Source organism: Mus pahari, chromosome 12, assembly GCF_900095145.1.
Source record: "Mus pahari chromosome 12, PAHARI_EIJ_v1.1, whole genome shotgun sequence".
NCBI classification, from domain to species: domain Eukaryota; kingdom Metazoa; phylum Chordata; class Mammalia; order Rodentia; family Muridae; genus Mus; species Mus pahari.
Genome location: NC_034601.1, coordinates 3,473,623 through 3,488,756, shown reverse-complemented (window position 1 = coordinate 3,488,756; position 15,134 = coordinate 3,473,623). Strand labels below are relative to the sequence as shown.

General features: G+C 43.7%; 1 protein-coding gene across 37 annotated transcripts in view; it reads right to left on the bottom strand.

Moving 5' to 3' along the window:
• The window catches only part of Rbfox1 (RNA binding fox-1 homolog 1), a 1,661,838-nt gene that overhangs the window by 180,504 nt on the left and 1,466,200 nt on the right, over window positions 1-15,134 (bottom strand). For 36 of the 37 annotated variants that reach the window (XM_029544519.1, XM_029544538.1, XM_021209994.2 and 33 more), the window contains one exon: window positions 5,853-6,092. In XM_029544519.1, coding sequence (XP_029400379.1) covers window positions 5,853-6,092 — 240 coding nt within the window. Of the gene's footprint in view, window positions 1-5,852; window positions 6,093-12,607; window positions 12,659-15,134 lie in introns of those variants that run through there. The other variant, XM_029544517.1, reaches the window with a different exon arrangement.

Genomic DNA, 15,134 nt, shown 5'->3' with positions numbered 1-15,134 from the left:
GAGAGAGAGAGAGAGAGAGAGAGAGAGAGAGAGAGAGAGAGAGACCATACTATGATATTTTCTTATGTGTGTTCTAATACGTCCCTTCCCATCACTGTCATCCCTGTGTCCCCTGTTCTGCCTCCTGCTCCCCCATTCCTCTCTGCAGATCCCTCCCCATTGTACCAAATACATTTTTTTCATTTTCCCTGCCCCTTAAGATCATTTCTTTCTTTCTTACCATTCCCTTTCTTGTTTTATGAACACACACATATACACATCCACAATTTCATATCTAGTGTCTGAACATGAGGGAAAGCAATGTAATTCTCTTTCTGAGTTTGCCTGACTATGCTTAACAATGATTTCTAATTCTATCTATTTTCCAAGAAGGGGGAGTCCTTATCTACTATTGGGAGGGCAGTGATCTTGTGCAGTCTCTGTGGAAATCAGCATGATGGTCTCTCAAAACACCATAGCTAGAACCACACCATTCTTGGGCACACACACTCAAATAACTCTGTCATCATACCACACCACGGAGATATGTGAACATCCTCCTTGGTTGCTGCATCACTCACAAAAGCCAAGAAGTAAGACCAGTTTGCATGTCCATCAACAGATAAATGGGAAAAGAAAGTGTGGTGCATAGACAAAGTGGAATTCTCTTCAGCCATAATACAATATATGCAATGTTTGACTTTTTAAACTGTAAGTTTTAATTGCTCAAACAATAAATATCTAATGAACAAATATGGTGTTTCTTAAGCAAGGGGTATTTGTCTACCCCATTCCTTTAGCTAAAAGAATTACCCAAAAGGTTGAGAAGTAAGACCCCATCACCAACTCTCTCAACTGTCTGATGGTATTAGAAAGATCTGCGGAGTCTGCTAACCGTCCTTCTAGAAACCACAGAGGCGGCTCTGACAGTTCCCCTCCCTGTCAGCAGAGCCCGAGCTGAGCTCAGAGACTTGGCTCCAGGACCTGTGTTCTTTTTCCTATCAGAGTTCAGAGTGAGTGGGAAAGTGTAGAAGACTTAAGCAGACTGCAGAGGTGTTAAAAATAGAAGTCAAGTTGCTATTGGAGATACAAGGAGAATTCTCCACTCGAAAATCTCTAATTATAATATGTCAAGAGTAAAATACCTCGTCAGGAACAGTATCTGGGAGCATACAGCACTGGCTCTGTCAGCACCGTGATCCATAATATGTTTGGAATCCTACACAAAATAGAAACTCAGCAGAAAAACGTCCTGCAGGGAATTGTCTCAGCCCCTGGGGAATGGCAGAGACGACCTGCTAAGGCTTGTCTGTCCTTGCTTTACTTAGCTCTGGTTGGGAGCTAGAGGTTGCACGCTGTCTCTCTTTTGAGATCCTGCAATTTGTGTTAAGTCATGTGCATATATTCGATGTTCTTGGAGCCACCATATGGATGGAGAATGCATGGCCTCCACAATGTCCTTAAAGTGACATTAAACATCATGGATATATATGTCAAAGGGTAGTTATTCCAGGATAGAACTCTCCTATAAGGAATAGCTTAGCTATTCTTTTAACACCAGCCTTTTCTTGTTTCTATATGGATCATGTTATGTACATGCTCTAGAGCTGAGCTATTGGTTCTGCCTAACAGTAACTTTCTGTTACTATAAGCCTAGGTATCCTGCACTGAGAGAAGCGTTGTTCTGACCTACTTTAAAGTTTAATACCTTCCGCATGCAATGCAGAACTTGGGGGAAAGAGAAATCAACTCCATCGAGATGTGGGGAGACAGAGACAGTTTGAAGTAAACTTGTCATAGACAAGTTCAAATCAGGAAAAAAATCAAAAGTAGGTAATGAAGGCGGAGAGAGGGCTTGGCAGGAGAAGAGAAGATGGTATAAGCCTGGGCACCTGAGCCCAGCCTCCCTGTATGAAAGCCAGGTGCAAGCATACTGTGCCAGTAACATCAGTGCAGTGGGGTTAGAGACAGGGGTCAGCTTGGACTTGGTGCCCTGCTGACCTAGCTGGAAAGACGGTGAACTCCAGATTCAGTGTGATATCCTGTCTCAAGAGACTAGGGTGGAGAGAGACAGAGGGCATTCAATGTCTCCCTTTGACTTCCACACGAGCATATTCCCAGACACATATAAGTGTCTTCTTTGGGGGCCAAAGAGGGGGAAGAATCTGCATTAATTATTTGTAGCAGAAAAGACAACATATTTCCTCTCTCACTCCCTCTCCCAGTGTGCATCATTTAAATGTGACCAGAGAACACAACGTGATGGCAGCCCCATCCCATAAGCACATTCTCCAAACTAAGGAATCCCTTGTCTTCAGAGAGTCTAGGAATTTTTAGAAGTATATGCCTAGAACATTTCCCAAATTCAGGATCATGTCCCGCTCCCCCCAGGTTCCAAATGCCACCCTTCATGCTGAAAGAATGAAGACACACAGAGTAAGAAAAGGAGTGTCTTAAGAAAGTGGATTTGGCTTTGGAGACAATGTCTCTGAACTCTATCACACCTGTCCTGGCTTGTCCTCTGTTTTGAAATCGATCTGTTTACTTGAGCTCACATTCCTTGTATTTGCTGTGAGTCAGCATGGAGAACAACTCAGATATCTGTGCACATGTGAATAGAGAACCAAGCAGACTGTGGTATGTCCATGTACTGAAATAATATTCAGCAATGTAAAGAAGTGAATTACTTATACATAAGACAGTGTGGGAGAAGCAGAAGACAAGTATGGTGATTAGCAGAGAACAGGAGCGCAGACTGCTTGCCATGGATGCTGAAGACAAAGTGTGCAGCCACAGGAGGGGCCCCTTCAGATGCCTGGGAATGTGGCAAAGAATGAGAATGAAAGGGTGACAGGGGGCACAAACATTGCAGGTGATGCATCTTTTCATTGCTCCTGGTTTTGGTAAAAGTTCCGTACATGTTTTCATTGATACAGATGCATCAAGCATGTTCTTTCCAGATGTGTGTATACCGCATGCACATTGTACTTCTATAAAGCTGTAAAAATATTGAAATTTCCTCTGTCCTGTTGTCCCTGGTCTTTCTAATCTTCAGAAGTCCCATTCCTTTGGTTTTCCTTCCAAGCATGCTGTTTCTGGACCTTCTCCTATCCTCCGCTGTGTATCTCTCTATGTTCTATGTCCTGTCCCACCGTGTCCCTTAGCTTTCCTTGGCTTACATTAGTGAACACAAATCACCCAGCCGGTAAACGGTTATCTCTGGTTGCTGCTTCTCTCTGCTGCTGTCTTTCCTTGATCCTCCTCATTGCCATCAGTAAAGATGTTCAAAGCTCCCTTCTCTGACTCCAGCATTCAGTCCTTGACTTGTGATCGTTCAAGCCTCTCCACCACTCAACCCATTCAATTCCTGACTCGTAGCCTTCTGGAATTGCCTTCCTGCCATTCACCATTCTATTCTATCCTGTACCTCACTTCTCACCCTCATGGTGTCTCTTCACAGGTCTTCAGAGGGAATGAAGAAAGAAAATTCATGTTCCCAGGCCTTCACTGGTCCCCATACTGCAAAGTCAACCATGTACAGAATTCAGTCCCTAGGTCTCCATGCCCCCAACCCTTGTCTGGTTCCATTTGTAATCTGGTACCCTGTTTCTGGCACTTAGTAGCTCCTCTTATCCTAAAACTCACCATCTCAGAGTTAGCTTAATCACTATTGTCTAAGAATTTTCTAAGTTATAAAACAACATGGTCAGGCCCTACCACCTCTGATCATCACAAAATTAGCAACAAAGGGCAAAAAGCATCTGTTTTTACTGCCTTTCCTGTTATTTGGTATTGTTATTTTATATTCCTCTACAGTATTGCTCAGTCCTTTGCATTGCTGAGTACTAGTCCATTGGACTGATCTAAGTCAAATTGTTCACTTGTAGGCAAGTATTTGTGCTTTCCATGTTACGTTATGGAAATGTAAATATGTATAATATGACCACCGCGAAAACCTGGTAACCCAGAAAAGCAATCTAATGAACACATCGCCAAGGAAGGCCAGCAAAATACCACCCATGGCAGTGCCAACAATCTCAATACCTAGAAGGGAGAAGCACCCAACGGGGCTTGCGCAGATGACTTTGTCAGTAGTGAGCACTGTGCATACAATAGAGTAACAGTGCCAAGTAACCATGGCAACACTGAAACCCAGTGAAAGGAGTCAAACAGCAAAGGCCTTGCAGTGTAGGTCTCAGATGGTGAGACCTGCCCATAAGAGGCCGATCCATAGACGGTGGAAAGAAGATGGGCAGGTGCCAGCCTGCTGGGGGAATGGAAGACTGGCAGGGGATGGGAGATAGGGGGTTGGGTGGTAGAATTTGTTTCTGAGGAGATGAACATGCTGTGGCACCAGATGGTGGGGATGGTCACACACACAGGGAATGTACTAATGCCTCTGAATTTGGTATACTAGACATTGATTATAGGTGATATGTACACTTTATAGAAACAAAATACAGACTGTGGAGGCGATAGAAAGTTTCTGAGTACGTGCTACTTTGACTATGGTTAAAGCTTGCATCTGAAATAGATACAGAGCCAAGCGGCAAAGCTACCCAGTGTCTTCCTGCATTTTACAAAATGCATTGTGTGCACAACAAAGCATTCTGCGTTCCCAGAGCCTTGACTGTGGAAGAAAAGGCAACCTTACCATAAGCCTGTAAAAGGCTACATGCTAGACCTTATCTGTGTCCATTTCTCCAAGGAATTTTTCAGAGGACATTTTCCCTAATATGGCCTACACAAGTTTTGGGATTCTTAATTACCATAGGTGGTTTACAGATGAGCAACATCTAATTTTAATGTAATTATTTGTGTCTGTGGTCATGTTTGATACTGGCCCATTATCTTAGATTTAACATAGCATGGTCATAAAAAAAATCTATCTTTTTTTTTCTGTTTGCTTGCTTATTTATTATCCATCCAATCCAGCTTTCAGTTTATACTCTTAAGGTCCAACACATGTTCCCTCACATGTATCCCTTCAATATGTACCTGCAACAGAACCCTACCAACTACAGGTGGATGCTGTAGCTTAGTTGGTAGAGTGCTCGCCTGGTACGCACCTAGCCTGTGCTCCAGAGTTAGCACTGCTTAAACTGCTCATGGCAGTGTGCCTCATAATCCAGGACTTTAGAGGTGCAGAGAGGAGGACCAGAAGTCCCAAGTCATTTTCCCCTATACAGGAAGCCGCAGGTTCAGCCTAGACTACTTCAGATCTGATTCAACAAACAAATAACACACCGGAAAGCGTGGACATGCAGACAGAGTGTAGACGAGTCTCTAGGGCATTCACTCAAGAATGAAGATGGCTGGCCTGGAAATGGGTATAAGTTGTGTTTTAAGGTCAATAAAATGTTCTGAAATCAAATTATAGCAATGGTTGCACAGAAAGTCATCCAGTAAAATGAGCAAATACATTCTATCTCTACATGTACATGTTATGGTGTTTAGTTTGATTTTGTGATTGCATGTTTTGTGGAAATGGAGTTAGAACTCAAGAACCTGACACGCTAAGCAAGAGCTCTACCTTCTGTGTACATCTGCACACTCCCACATTTCCATGAAATAGTCTTCAAAGTATGCACTCCGTTGGGATAGCATTGTGGGGAACTCAGTACTTTAGAGACAGAAAGGATAGATGCCTGTGTCTGTATACTAATATATACAGCTAATGAAAACATGGTCTACATAACAGATAAGGATGCCCAATCGCTAAGGAAATCTCTGGGAAGCTGGTAGTTTATGGGGAGGTTTAAAGCTTCTTTGCTTGCCAAAATCCCCAACACACAGGGTACTCTTTCCACTAAGGCTCAGGGCACCTGCTCAGGGACAGCACCCTCCAGGTCCTGCACATAGCATCCACTTACTGTGGCGGTGCCGGAGACGGTTTGCGCACTGGTGTCAGCGCTCTGCTCCGAGTGCGTCTGTGTAGGAGGATACAGGTTTAATGTGTGGTCAGGGACAGTGGTCTGGCCGGTGTACTCTGGCGCGGGATGGGGATGAGGGGCCGTGTATTCTGCAGGGATGCCATTCTGGGGTGGTGCGAACTGCGCTGAGGCATAAGGCTGAGCCATTGTGTCAGGGGCGGCTGCTGCTTCCTGATTACCCTGTGGGAAGAAAAGAAAAGGAGAAGGGAAGAGAACACCATTAGAGCTCCACAAACAGAACTGTTCCCCACATTACAGGAACTGAGCCCCAGCACTCTTTGCAGGGTCCTAAAGGTTGGCTTCTCAGCCAAGCCTCACCACATACTATGAGCAAATGGTTGGTGATCATCATCATTCTCAATTTACAGATGGAAAAAAAAAAAGATCAAGGAACGCGATGACATCACATTCCCTAAGACCTCCAATAATACTTTCTGAGGTCTGTGCACCACTGGCGGATCCTTAGTTTCATCTCAATGTTAGACAAGGCTAGTTTGAAATTGTCTATGGTGACAGTGAAGAACTAATTTAATACTGTGTTGAATAGTCAAATTGTTTAAGCATATGCTTGAGAGATGCGTTTGGACTAAATTCAACTATTACGTGATTTGGAAAAGTCCCCAGTAAAGATCTTACTGCTGTGTGTGTGTGTGAATATGTACGGGTGTGTGTACTCATGTGTCAGTATATGTGTGCCTGTGTATTGTTGTTTTATCTATGATGGCCCCAGTAGTGATAAAAAGAAGCCAACAGAAATTTAGGGCTTAATTTAGAGACCGCGACTGACATTCCACTTTCTCCCTTTTAGATGCTAGATGCTATTTAACTCTGAGCCTCATTAATCAATGCACTTCATCTTGTCTCCTTTTTTTTTTTTAATACATAGTACAGGACATTATATAACAATCTCTCCTTCAGTTATAGCCTAAACATTCGGTATGATAATTACAGTCAAGTCAAAAGAATTAAAAAAAAAAAAACCTAAATTCAAATGTTGCCATTTCTGGAAACATCTCCCTCCCTCCACCTCCACCCCCATAACTCCACCAGCCTTCACACACTCCACATACACATATGGAGAAAGCATAGGAAATAGTAGTCCAGAGGTTTAAAATGTTCATGGTCTCAAGAAATGTAGTTGTACAGCCAGAAGGGGGGAGAGAGAGAGAGAGAGAGAGAGAGAGAGAGAGAGAGAGAGAGAGAGAGAAGAGAAGACAAAGAGAGACAAGCAGACAATGAAGATGAGCCAACAGTGGCCTCTCCCATTTTCCATGGTTATTTACATGTTACTTTAGTCATACTGCAAGGATTCTGGGCACAAAGGTCAACATGACTCATCAACAGGAGACCTCAGCCTCTACTACAGTAACATGAGCAATGCTCAGATACTGAGCCCATGCCTTTGTTTCAAGAGGACCATTAACTGTACAGTGTTGAATTTGGCACTTATAAGAGAAAGAAACTTAGCACAAGTTTAAATACTTTTACAAGGAATACATTCCAGCAGCACTTTCTTCCTCCATAACATCCCCAACATCTGTGCTGCTAAGAAGAGGGCACACGTTCTTCTTTTCTGACCATTTTCCTGTTACACTGAGGTAGCAGCAGGTCAGCCATGGCTCAGGTTGGGTGGCTACATAAGCCTACCTAACTCCAGAAGAGGACATTTACTGTCTCACTGATGCTCCAAGCCTACACTGAATTCTTCAAAGATGCCCCCCTCCATCTTCCGTTTGAATGGACATTTCCCCTCAGCCCAAAGAGTGCATCTCTCTGAGTTACCACCAGAGTCAACCACATGATATTAGCTGCCAATCACAGTGTAGACTCGGGACCATTTCTACAGCAAACTCTTCAGTTTTATGTTGTCATACTAATGAGTTCTTGTCAGCCTGGGATATTGCTATAGTGTTTGGGAAGCACGCTTTGCACTGTGATATAGTAGTAGAAATAATAGAAGGCTGTGGAAAGAGTGTTAGCCTGGGGCCTGTGTACAGGTGAGGTCACACAAAAAAAAATGTTGCCAAGGTGCTGGGGAAACAGGAAGCACTCAGATCTTGATGATATCATATCAAGATTGGATCTATCTTTATGGACAGTTGAAAACAGTCCTGCTTAAGTTAAAAAAAGGGTATATATATATATATATATATATATATATATAATTTTCCCAATAGCTTGCCTAAGTTATCAGTAACATATCAGTAAATGTGTGTAATGTGTGTATTTAAGACAGTACTTGGTGATTTTATACATACAGATAATGTGAAAAGGCCCCTCTGCACCAGCTCATCGGCTCCCCTGCACCTCTGCCCATTTGCCCACACACCTGTGTGCTTATGCATTTTTGAGAATATCTCACTTAAGATGCATCTTCCTAGAATCATACATGACTGTTTAAATCACCATCTCAGTTCTGCATTTGACTTTCCCAGAGGAGCTTCATCTTGCATAACTCAAACTTCTAAAATCACTTTTTTTCCTTCTCATTCTTTTTCCTCCCTTTAGTTATAAAACCTAGGGCCTCAGGCATTCAAGTCAAATGCCCTAGAACTGAGTTGTTCTCTCTCTCTCTCTCTCTCTCTCTCTCTCTCTGTGTGTGTGTGTGTGTGTGTCTGTCTGTCTCATTTTGTTTGTTTGTTTTGTTTTGTCTTGTTTTGTTGAGACAGGGTTTCTCTGTGTAGCCCTGGCAGTCCTGGAATTCACTCTGTAGAGCGGGCTGGCCTTGAACTCAGAGAACCGCCTGCCTCTCACACTTGCATGCTGAGATTAACAGTATACACGGCCAGTGCCCAGCTTCACTTTTCATTTTTGAGTTTCTTTCACAAAATCATTCAGGTAGGACCTGAGCTTGTCGTTTTCCTGTCTCAGAAGCAGAGATCGAAGATATGAGCTTCCAGGCCCTGCTCTTGGGTCTTCTTTAAGGTGATTTTCTGTTCCTTAAGATACAAAGGGCCCAACATGTGTACGTTTGTGTGCATTCGCTCGCACGTGTGTGTGTGTGTGTGTGTGTGTGTGTGTGTGTGTGTGTGTGTGTGTACTTTCTCTGCTGTTTTGGTGTGGAACTTAAGTACTTTTCTTTTCCTGGGATAATTATAGACCACATCCGACAGAGACTGGCTTGGCAAACAACATATGGTGCAATCCTGGACCACTGCTTATTTTTCTAAATAAGGTTTTATCTTACATAATCCAATAAATGGGTTCATTTGTTTAACAAATTTCCTGCAGATGCTTTCGTATAGCAAGCACATAGTTGGTTTGCTGTGACAGAGACTATATGACCCTCAAAGTTTAAACTATTTACTGTCTGGACCTATGCAGGAAAATGTTTCCAGCAGCTATTACAGAAGAGCAGGAGAAATGGGAAGTCCAGATAAGGAACCATTATTTTACAAAGAGTTTGGACAGAACATGAGGCCACACAAGAAGAGAATAAAAGGGACATATTCTAAGAAAAGAAAGAATGATGTTGGCTGTCTCACTATGTCGGCAGCAGTGATGATGGTACACAAAATAGTTTAGAATCTCTCTTCAGGAATTCTTTTCAATAGATGTATGATTATAATCTCAGATGGACACATGGACACAAACACACAGAGAGAGACAATCACACACTGCACAGACCATTCCTTCTATTAATTGGTCCTCAGAAGATAAGCTGAACAATATTGCCCTTCACCTCCCAATTGGTAATTAGGCCAACACTTCTCAATCACGTATGGGGACTCCAGAGAGATTTAGAGCAACGATCAGAGACATTTTTGGCTGTGACAGCTCAGGATGGCTATGCTCTTAGCATTTACTCACTGAATGACAGCAATATTGCCAAATTCCTGTAGTGCAAAATCTAGGACCTCTTCTCAATGAACTACCCACAAGGCCCCAAATGCTAATATTGCTGATGTCTAGAATTCTTACTTTGCATGTACTGTGACATATATCATGGTACTCAAAACTATTTTACCACTTTATATGACCCAGCACAGGGGAAGGCCAGGGCCAAGTAGTGGGAGTGGGTGGGTAGGGGAGGGGGGGGGGCGGATAGGGAACTTTCAGGATAGCATTTGAAATGTAAATAAAGAAAAAAAAGCCGATTTTACCTCCTACTGCAGGGAGGTCAGACACTGAGGGGCTGGATGCAAGATACCTGTGATTCTGTTTGCAAGATGCCCAAGGTAACCCTGGGTAACACAGCAGTATGGGAAACCTCTGTGCCATCGCATGTTTGAGGCATGGCTTAAGCGTCCTCTGACCGCATCATAAGAAAGATAAGGACCAGTTAAGAATGCCTGTGCTGCCAGGGCACTCGAATCTCTCAAGAATTGTGTCACTCTGTCAGAAATGAGGTGTCAAGCTCTAAGGAACAAATCAGGGAAAACCAAGCAGACAATAGTTGACGTTCAGGTACATTGGGCTCTGTATCACATCTTGTACCTCAAACAGATGCTGGCAGGACCCCCTACAGTTACTTATTAACACCGACAGCCGCTCCAGAGAGACCCTAATTAATATTCCCAACATTTGTACTTTAGGCTAATTACAGCTAATATTTAATTAAGATCACTGTACTTCCTATGGAAGTATTTTTCACCTTCAAATGACTTGAGAGAGCCTTTGCTCCCTCCCTAATGATGCTCCTAGGTCCTTAGCATAGGTTGAAACAAATTTTCTTAGAAAATGTGATGACTGGTAGGAGAACCCTTTCTACTGTGGGTCAGGGCAAATTCCAGGTATGTGAACAGGATCTTGGTAGAAAGCTAAAGCCATGTTCCAATAGGTGGTGGTGATAGGTAAAATGTTGAGGGTGTTCCCTGCAGGACAGTCTCAAATGTGCAGAGGCTGCCTCTTCTATACCAAGGCCAAGCCTCCACTTTTCCCTAAATAAATGGAAGAGACGAGCGCTCTGGATATTTGCAGAGTCAGGGTACTTGTGGGTGTCCCTCTTGATAGGGAGGTGATTCTGCTTTGCAAGTATCCCCCTCATCACCAAGCAAATACTCTGAGAGCTTGTGCAAACTTCACATCCAATTCCTGCTGCCAAGACAGTCTTAGGTTGCTGCTAAATATAAGGAAAGGGGGAGTGTGGGTGGGAAGGGGTCAGGATGTCTGATGGTTGAAACCCCACAATGTTCCACGGTGGAGCTGTGTGAAAGTGTGGGCTAAATAAGGTCTGTGAGGGTAGGTGTAGAAGAAATGTCCTTGTCCTCATAGAACAAACTTCCCCATCAATCAGATGAAGTCAAAACCTGCTCAGTGACATGGGGTCTAATGTGACACAGGATGTTCCAAAGTGTTCCTTCCACTTGTTTACCAAGAGCAAAGTGATTATTAAGATGCAAACAAATCTTATTCCTTAAAGAAAATAAAATCCTCAAAAGTCATTTTAATTTAAGTGTCTTACTGAAGCATGAAATAGACAGAATATTATTGCTATTTTAAGACAGGAGCCGTAATCTATTTAGCTTCATGTATGCATACACTCACAGTGTTGGGTCTCAGATAGAGTATTTTCACAGGCACCAGAAACAATCAATGCCCTGCCTCTGAGGCGGACACAGGAGATGGAGACTGTTCTTATTGTCCTTTTCCATGCCTCCACCCAAGTCCAGACATCCTCTTTCTGCCGTGTAGCCCACTGAGTGCTTTAGTAGAGAGAACCACAAGAACTATCAGTGACAGCCAGGCTGACTTTGCAGAACATATTGGCTTGAAAGGCTAATGTAGAACACATTTTAACTGAGAAAGAGTCATAGTCCTTCTGTGGCAGGAGAAAGGAAAGTGCCTGATCCCATAGCTGCAAAGGCAGACTAGAAGGGAACTAAACGTGTTCCTGCAGGTAGGGGTCTCTCTCTCTCTCTCTCTCTCTCTCTCTCTCTCTCTCTCTCTCTCTCTCTCTCTCTCTCTCTCTCTCTGTGTGTGTGTGTGTTTATGAATATATGAGTATATTTGGGTGTTTTCCTAGGCTTTTTATAATCAAGCTTAGATTGTTCCCTTCCTGGAGTGTATTAGTCCTCTGCCTATTTCTTTCCTTAAGCCCCTCACCCTGACTACTCCAGCCCTTACAATGGAGAAGTGCATGGGGATTGTCAAGAACTAATAAGCCCACTGATTACAAATGTCCACATGGCCAATGAAAGCATCTGTTCTTCCAAGACCCTACCGGCAAACACCCACTGAAGTAAAAACTCTCTGGAGGGGTCTGTGTATCCCCAGTGGCTGTTTGCAGCTTGCAGTCTTGCTGACAGTTTGTTTTACTTGAGTTCAGCAACCTGGTCTGCTCTGATCTACTTCTCTGGCAGGAAATTGCACATATTCAGAGAAAGCCTCTTGCGCTGAGCTGAAATGGGCTAAAATGCACCATGCCCCCAGGGGCAATAAGACAAAGGGAAAATGCAAAACGACACCATTAACTTGCTGGTCCTAGGACAAGCACAGATCCATGCAAAGAACACCTGCTTCCCCAACTCCCAGGTGTGTGTGCGCGTGCGTGCGTGCGCATGTGCGCACATGCACACACACACACACACACACACACACACACCACTCCACACCACTCCCATCCTTTCACCAGGGATGATGCGAGATGAAAACTGTCTTCCAGAAATCCCAGACTTAAGACTAAAATAACCACAAAGCAATTCTTCTGCTCCATTCAAATCACAGTATCAAGTGAAGAAAAAAATCAGAAATACCTTCTGCACCATGCTGCATGCTCTCTCCTCCATAAACTTAGCAGCTGTTCTAATCCCACACCACAGAGCATCTGCCCAGAGCAAGCCTCGATGAGGGGCAAGGGTGTACAGGCTGGGCACTCTGAGAATGATTGGGGTGTTGATGGAGGGGGAGCTGAGGCTGCTTGGATGACCTCCCCCTCAACATCTGACTGCATCGAAAACCAGCCCCAGATGGAACTCTTCTGCAAGGGAGGCCTGGCCCATCAATCACAGCTTGCTCCTCCCCTGGCTGCTGCTGGCCCATCAATCACAGCTTGCTCCTCCCCTGGCTGCTGCTTTGGGTTTTAGAGTGTACCACTGAGCAGATGATTAGGTAGTGGAAAGGAACGAGCACACGCGCGCGCGCGCACACACACACACACACACACACACACACACACACACACACTGCTCCACTACACTAATAGCTATTTAAAAAACATTAGAAATGCTATTCTATGCATAGCCTGGAGCTGGAATTTTTCATTACTAAACTAAATATATGATATGCAAAGTTATAAAATCCACTGGGGAGCTAGCTACCATCTTATTTCATTTTTCTGAGAAAGGAAGGAGGAATGTTTGGGGGCTATAGGGAGGGTGAGAAAGGAGGGTGAAGGATGCTCCATGAGATCAAGAGATGGTCACAGGCAAATTAAAAAAAAAAAAAAAAAAAGTCCATAATTACCATAAGAGGGCTGGGGAGATGGTTCAGTCAGTAACGCACTTACCTTGCAAGCATGAGGACTGGGGTTCATTTCTCTAGAACTCATGTAAAAATTAAAAAGCACAAAATCCCAACATGGTAGCACCTGATTATAATCTCAGTGCTGTGGAGGCAGAGGCAGTGGACAAGGGGGCTTTACAGCTAGCCAGTTAAGACTGCTGGGAAACTTGTAGGCCAATGAGAGACCTGTCTCAATAAATAAAGTGCAGAATTCATGGGAGAATAAACACACACATGCTCAAGTGCCTTTCTCCCACACTTTCCTATACACACGCATACATGCTTTTGCATGATCTCTGTTTGCACTGATGTGAACATACGCATACACAAACACAAGCACACATACAAAATAGCCAAAAACATGTGAAATAACACGTAGGCTAATCGTAAAATGATTATAAGATCTGATCACTAATGGTTACTAGGAAGCCGCTTAACCTGCTGGTTGTGTGCCCTTAGGCAAGCGGCAGCTACTCTGGTTGCCAACACTGGCTTCAGTGAAATGGGAACAATTGAGTAACTTCACACTGTTATTCCAAACTGAAATCAAGGAAAGAAGCACTGAGGACCAGAAGCTTTCATGGTGCGGATTAAATTATCAGATGGTTTGACTCCCGTGCAATGAAACAGCCTAAACTACAGCACTGTTCCTGTCGCATACACCTTAGGTAAGGACTCAGTGCATCAGCATGCTGTCAGTGAGGGAAACCACAGGATCCCCAAAGTCCACCAATCGGGCATGCAATGGACGAAAAGCATAGGGCTCTCGTTGCCTCTTCTGCTTCTTCTGTCTCTTTTAAGCCCATTGTGTGATCTGTAAAAATGAGCATCATATAAACCATTCCCTCACACAGCTGCGGAGCCAGCTTCGGGCCCCAAACCATTTCCTTTGTTTAAAGCTGCAGATATTTGGTTCTTCTATCTTTATTACAACCATAACAGTTGGAGAAGAACGTCAAAACAATGTCAGTTACATTTGGCCATGTCTTTCTCGTCCATCAAAGGAGTGATTTCAAGGGTCCTGTGCACCTTCCTGTGGATAGCTGCTTATCATTGACACAGCTCCCTGCGAAAAGAGCTCCTGCATGAATGGAGAGAGTGGATGGGAACTCTGAGCTGAAGTAAGAACTCAGTGCCTCAACATGCTGTCAGTGAAGAAACCACAGGACCCCAAAGCCCACCAATCGGGCTTCTAGTTAAATTAGATGAGGGGGGAGGTAATGCGAAAGAAGCTGGAGCCCTTCAACCTTCCTGTCTTTCTCTTGCACTGGTTCAGGAAGATCTGTGATGATCGATGACAGTTTTTAAAAATTCCCAGATATCAAGCATTAGAAAAAAAATCTAAAATAAAAATCATTCTTGCCATTCCCAACCACACTCTGGGTTTAACTCCCCAATGCACCAGGCAGTCAGGGCAAATTGCAGCAGCACTTGGACTCCCTGAAAGGATGGACTGGCTTCTCTACCTGATCCACTTTCTCTAAAACCCAGGTTGTCCTTGCCAGAGTCTAACTAAGCATGTGCGGACAGCAACTCCTGTTAAGAGCCACATGTTTCTTATCCTTACTGATAACTATGAGACCAAATTTCTGTTCCCCTGCTTGGGAAAGGAGAGGGGAGTCCAAAGTGGACAAAATCCCTGGGAATGATAATGACAATTCTTAAAAATAATTAAACATAACTATTAAATAAAAGAACCAAATAAAGTATCTACCTTCTGGCAGAATCTATCAGAAAATGAATGAGCACTATCTTGGACTCATGGAGAACTTAGGGATT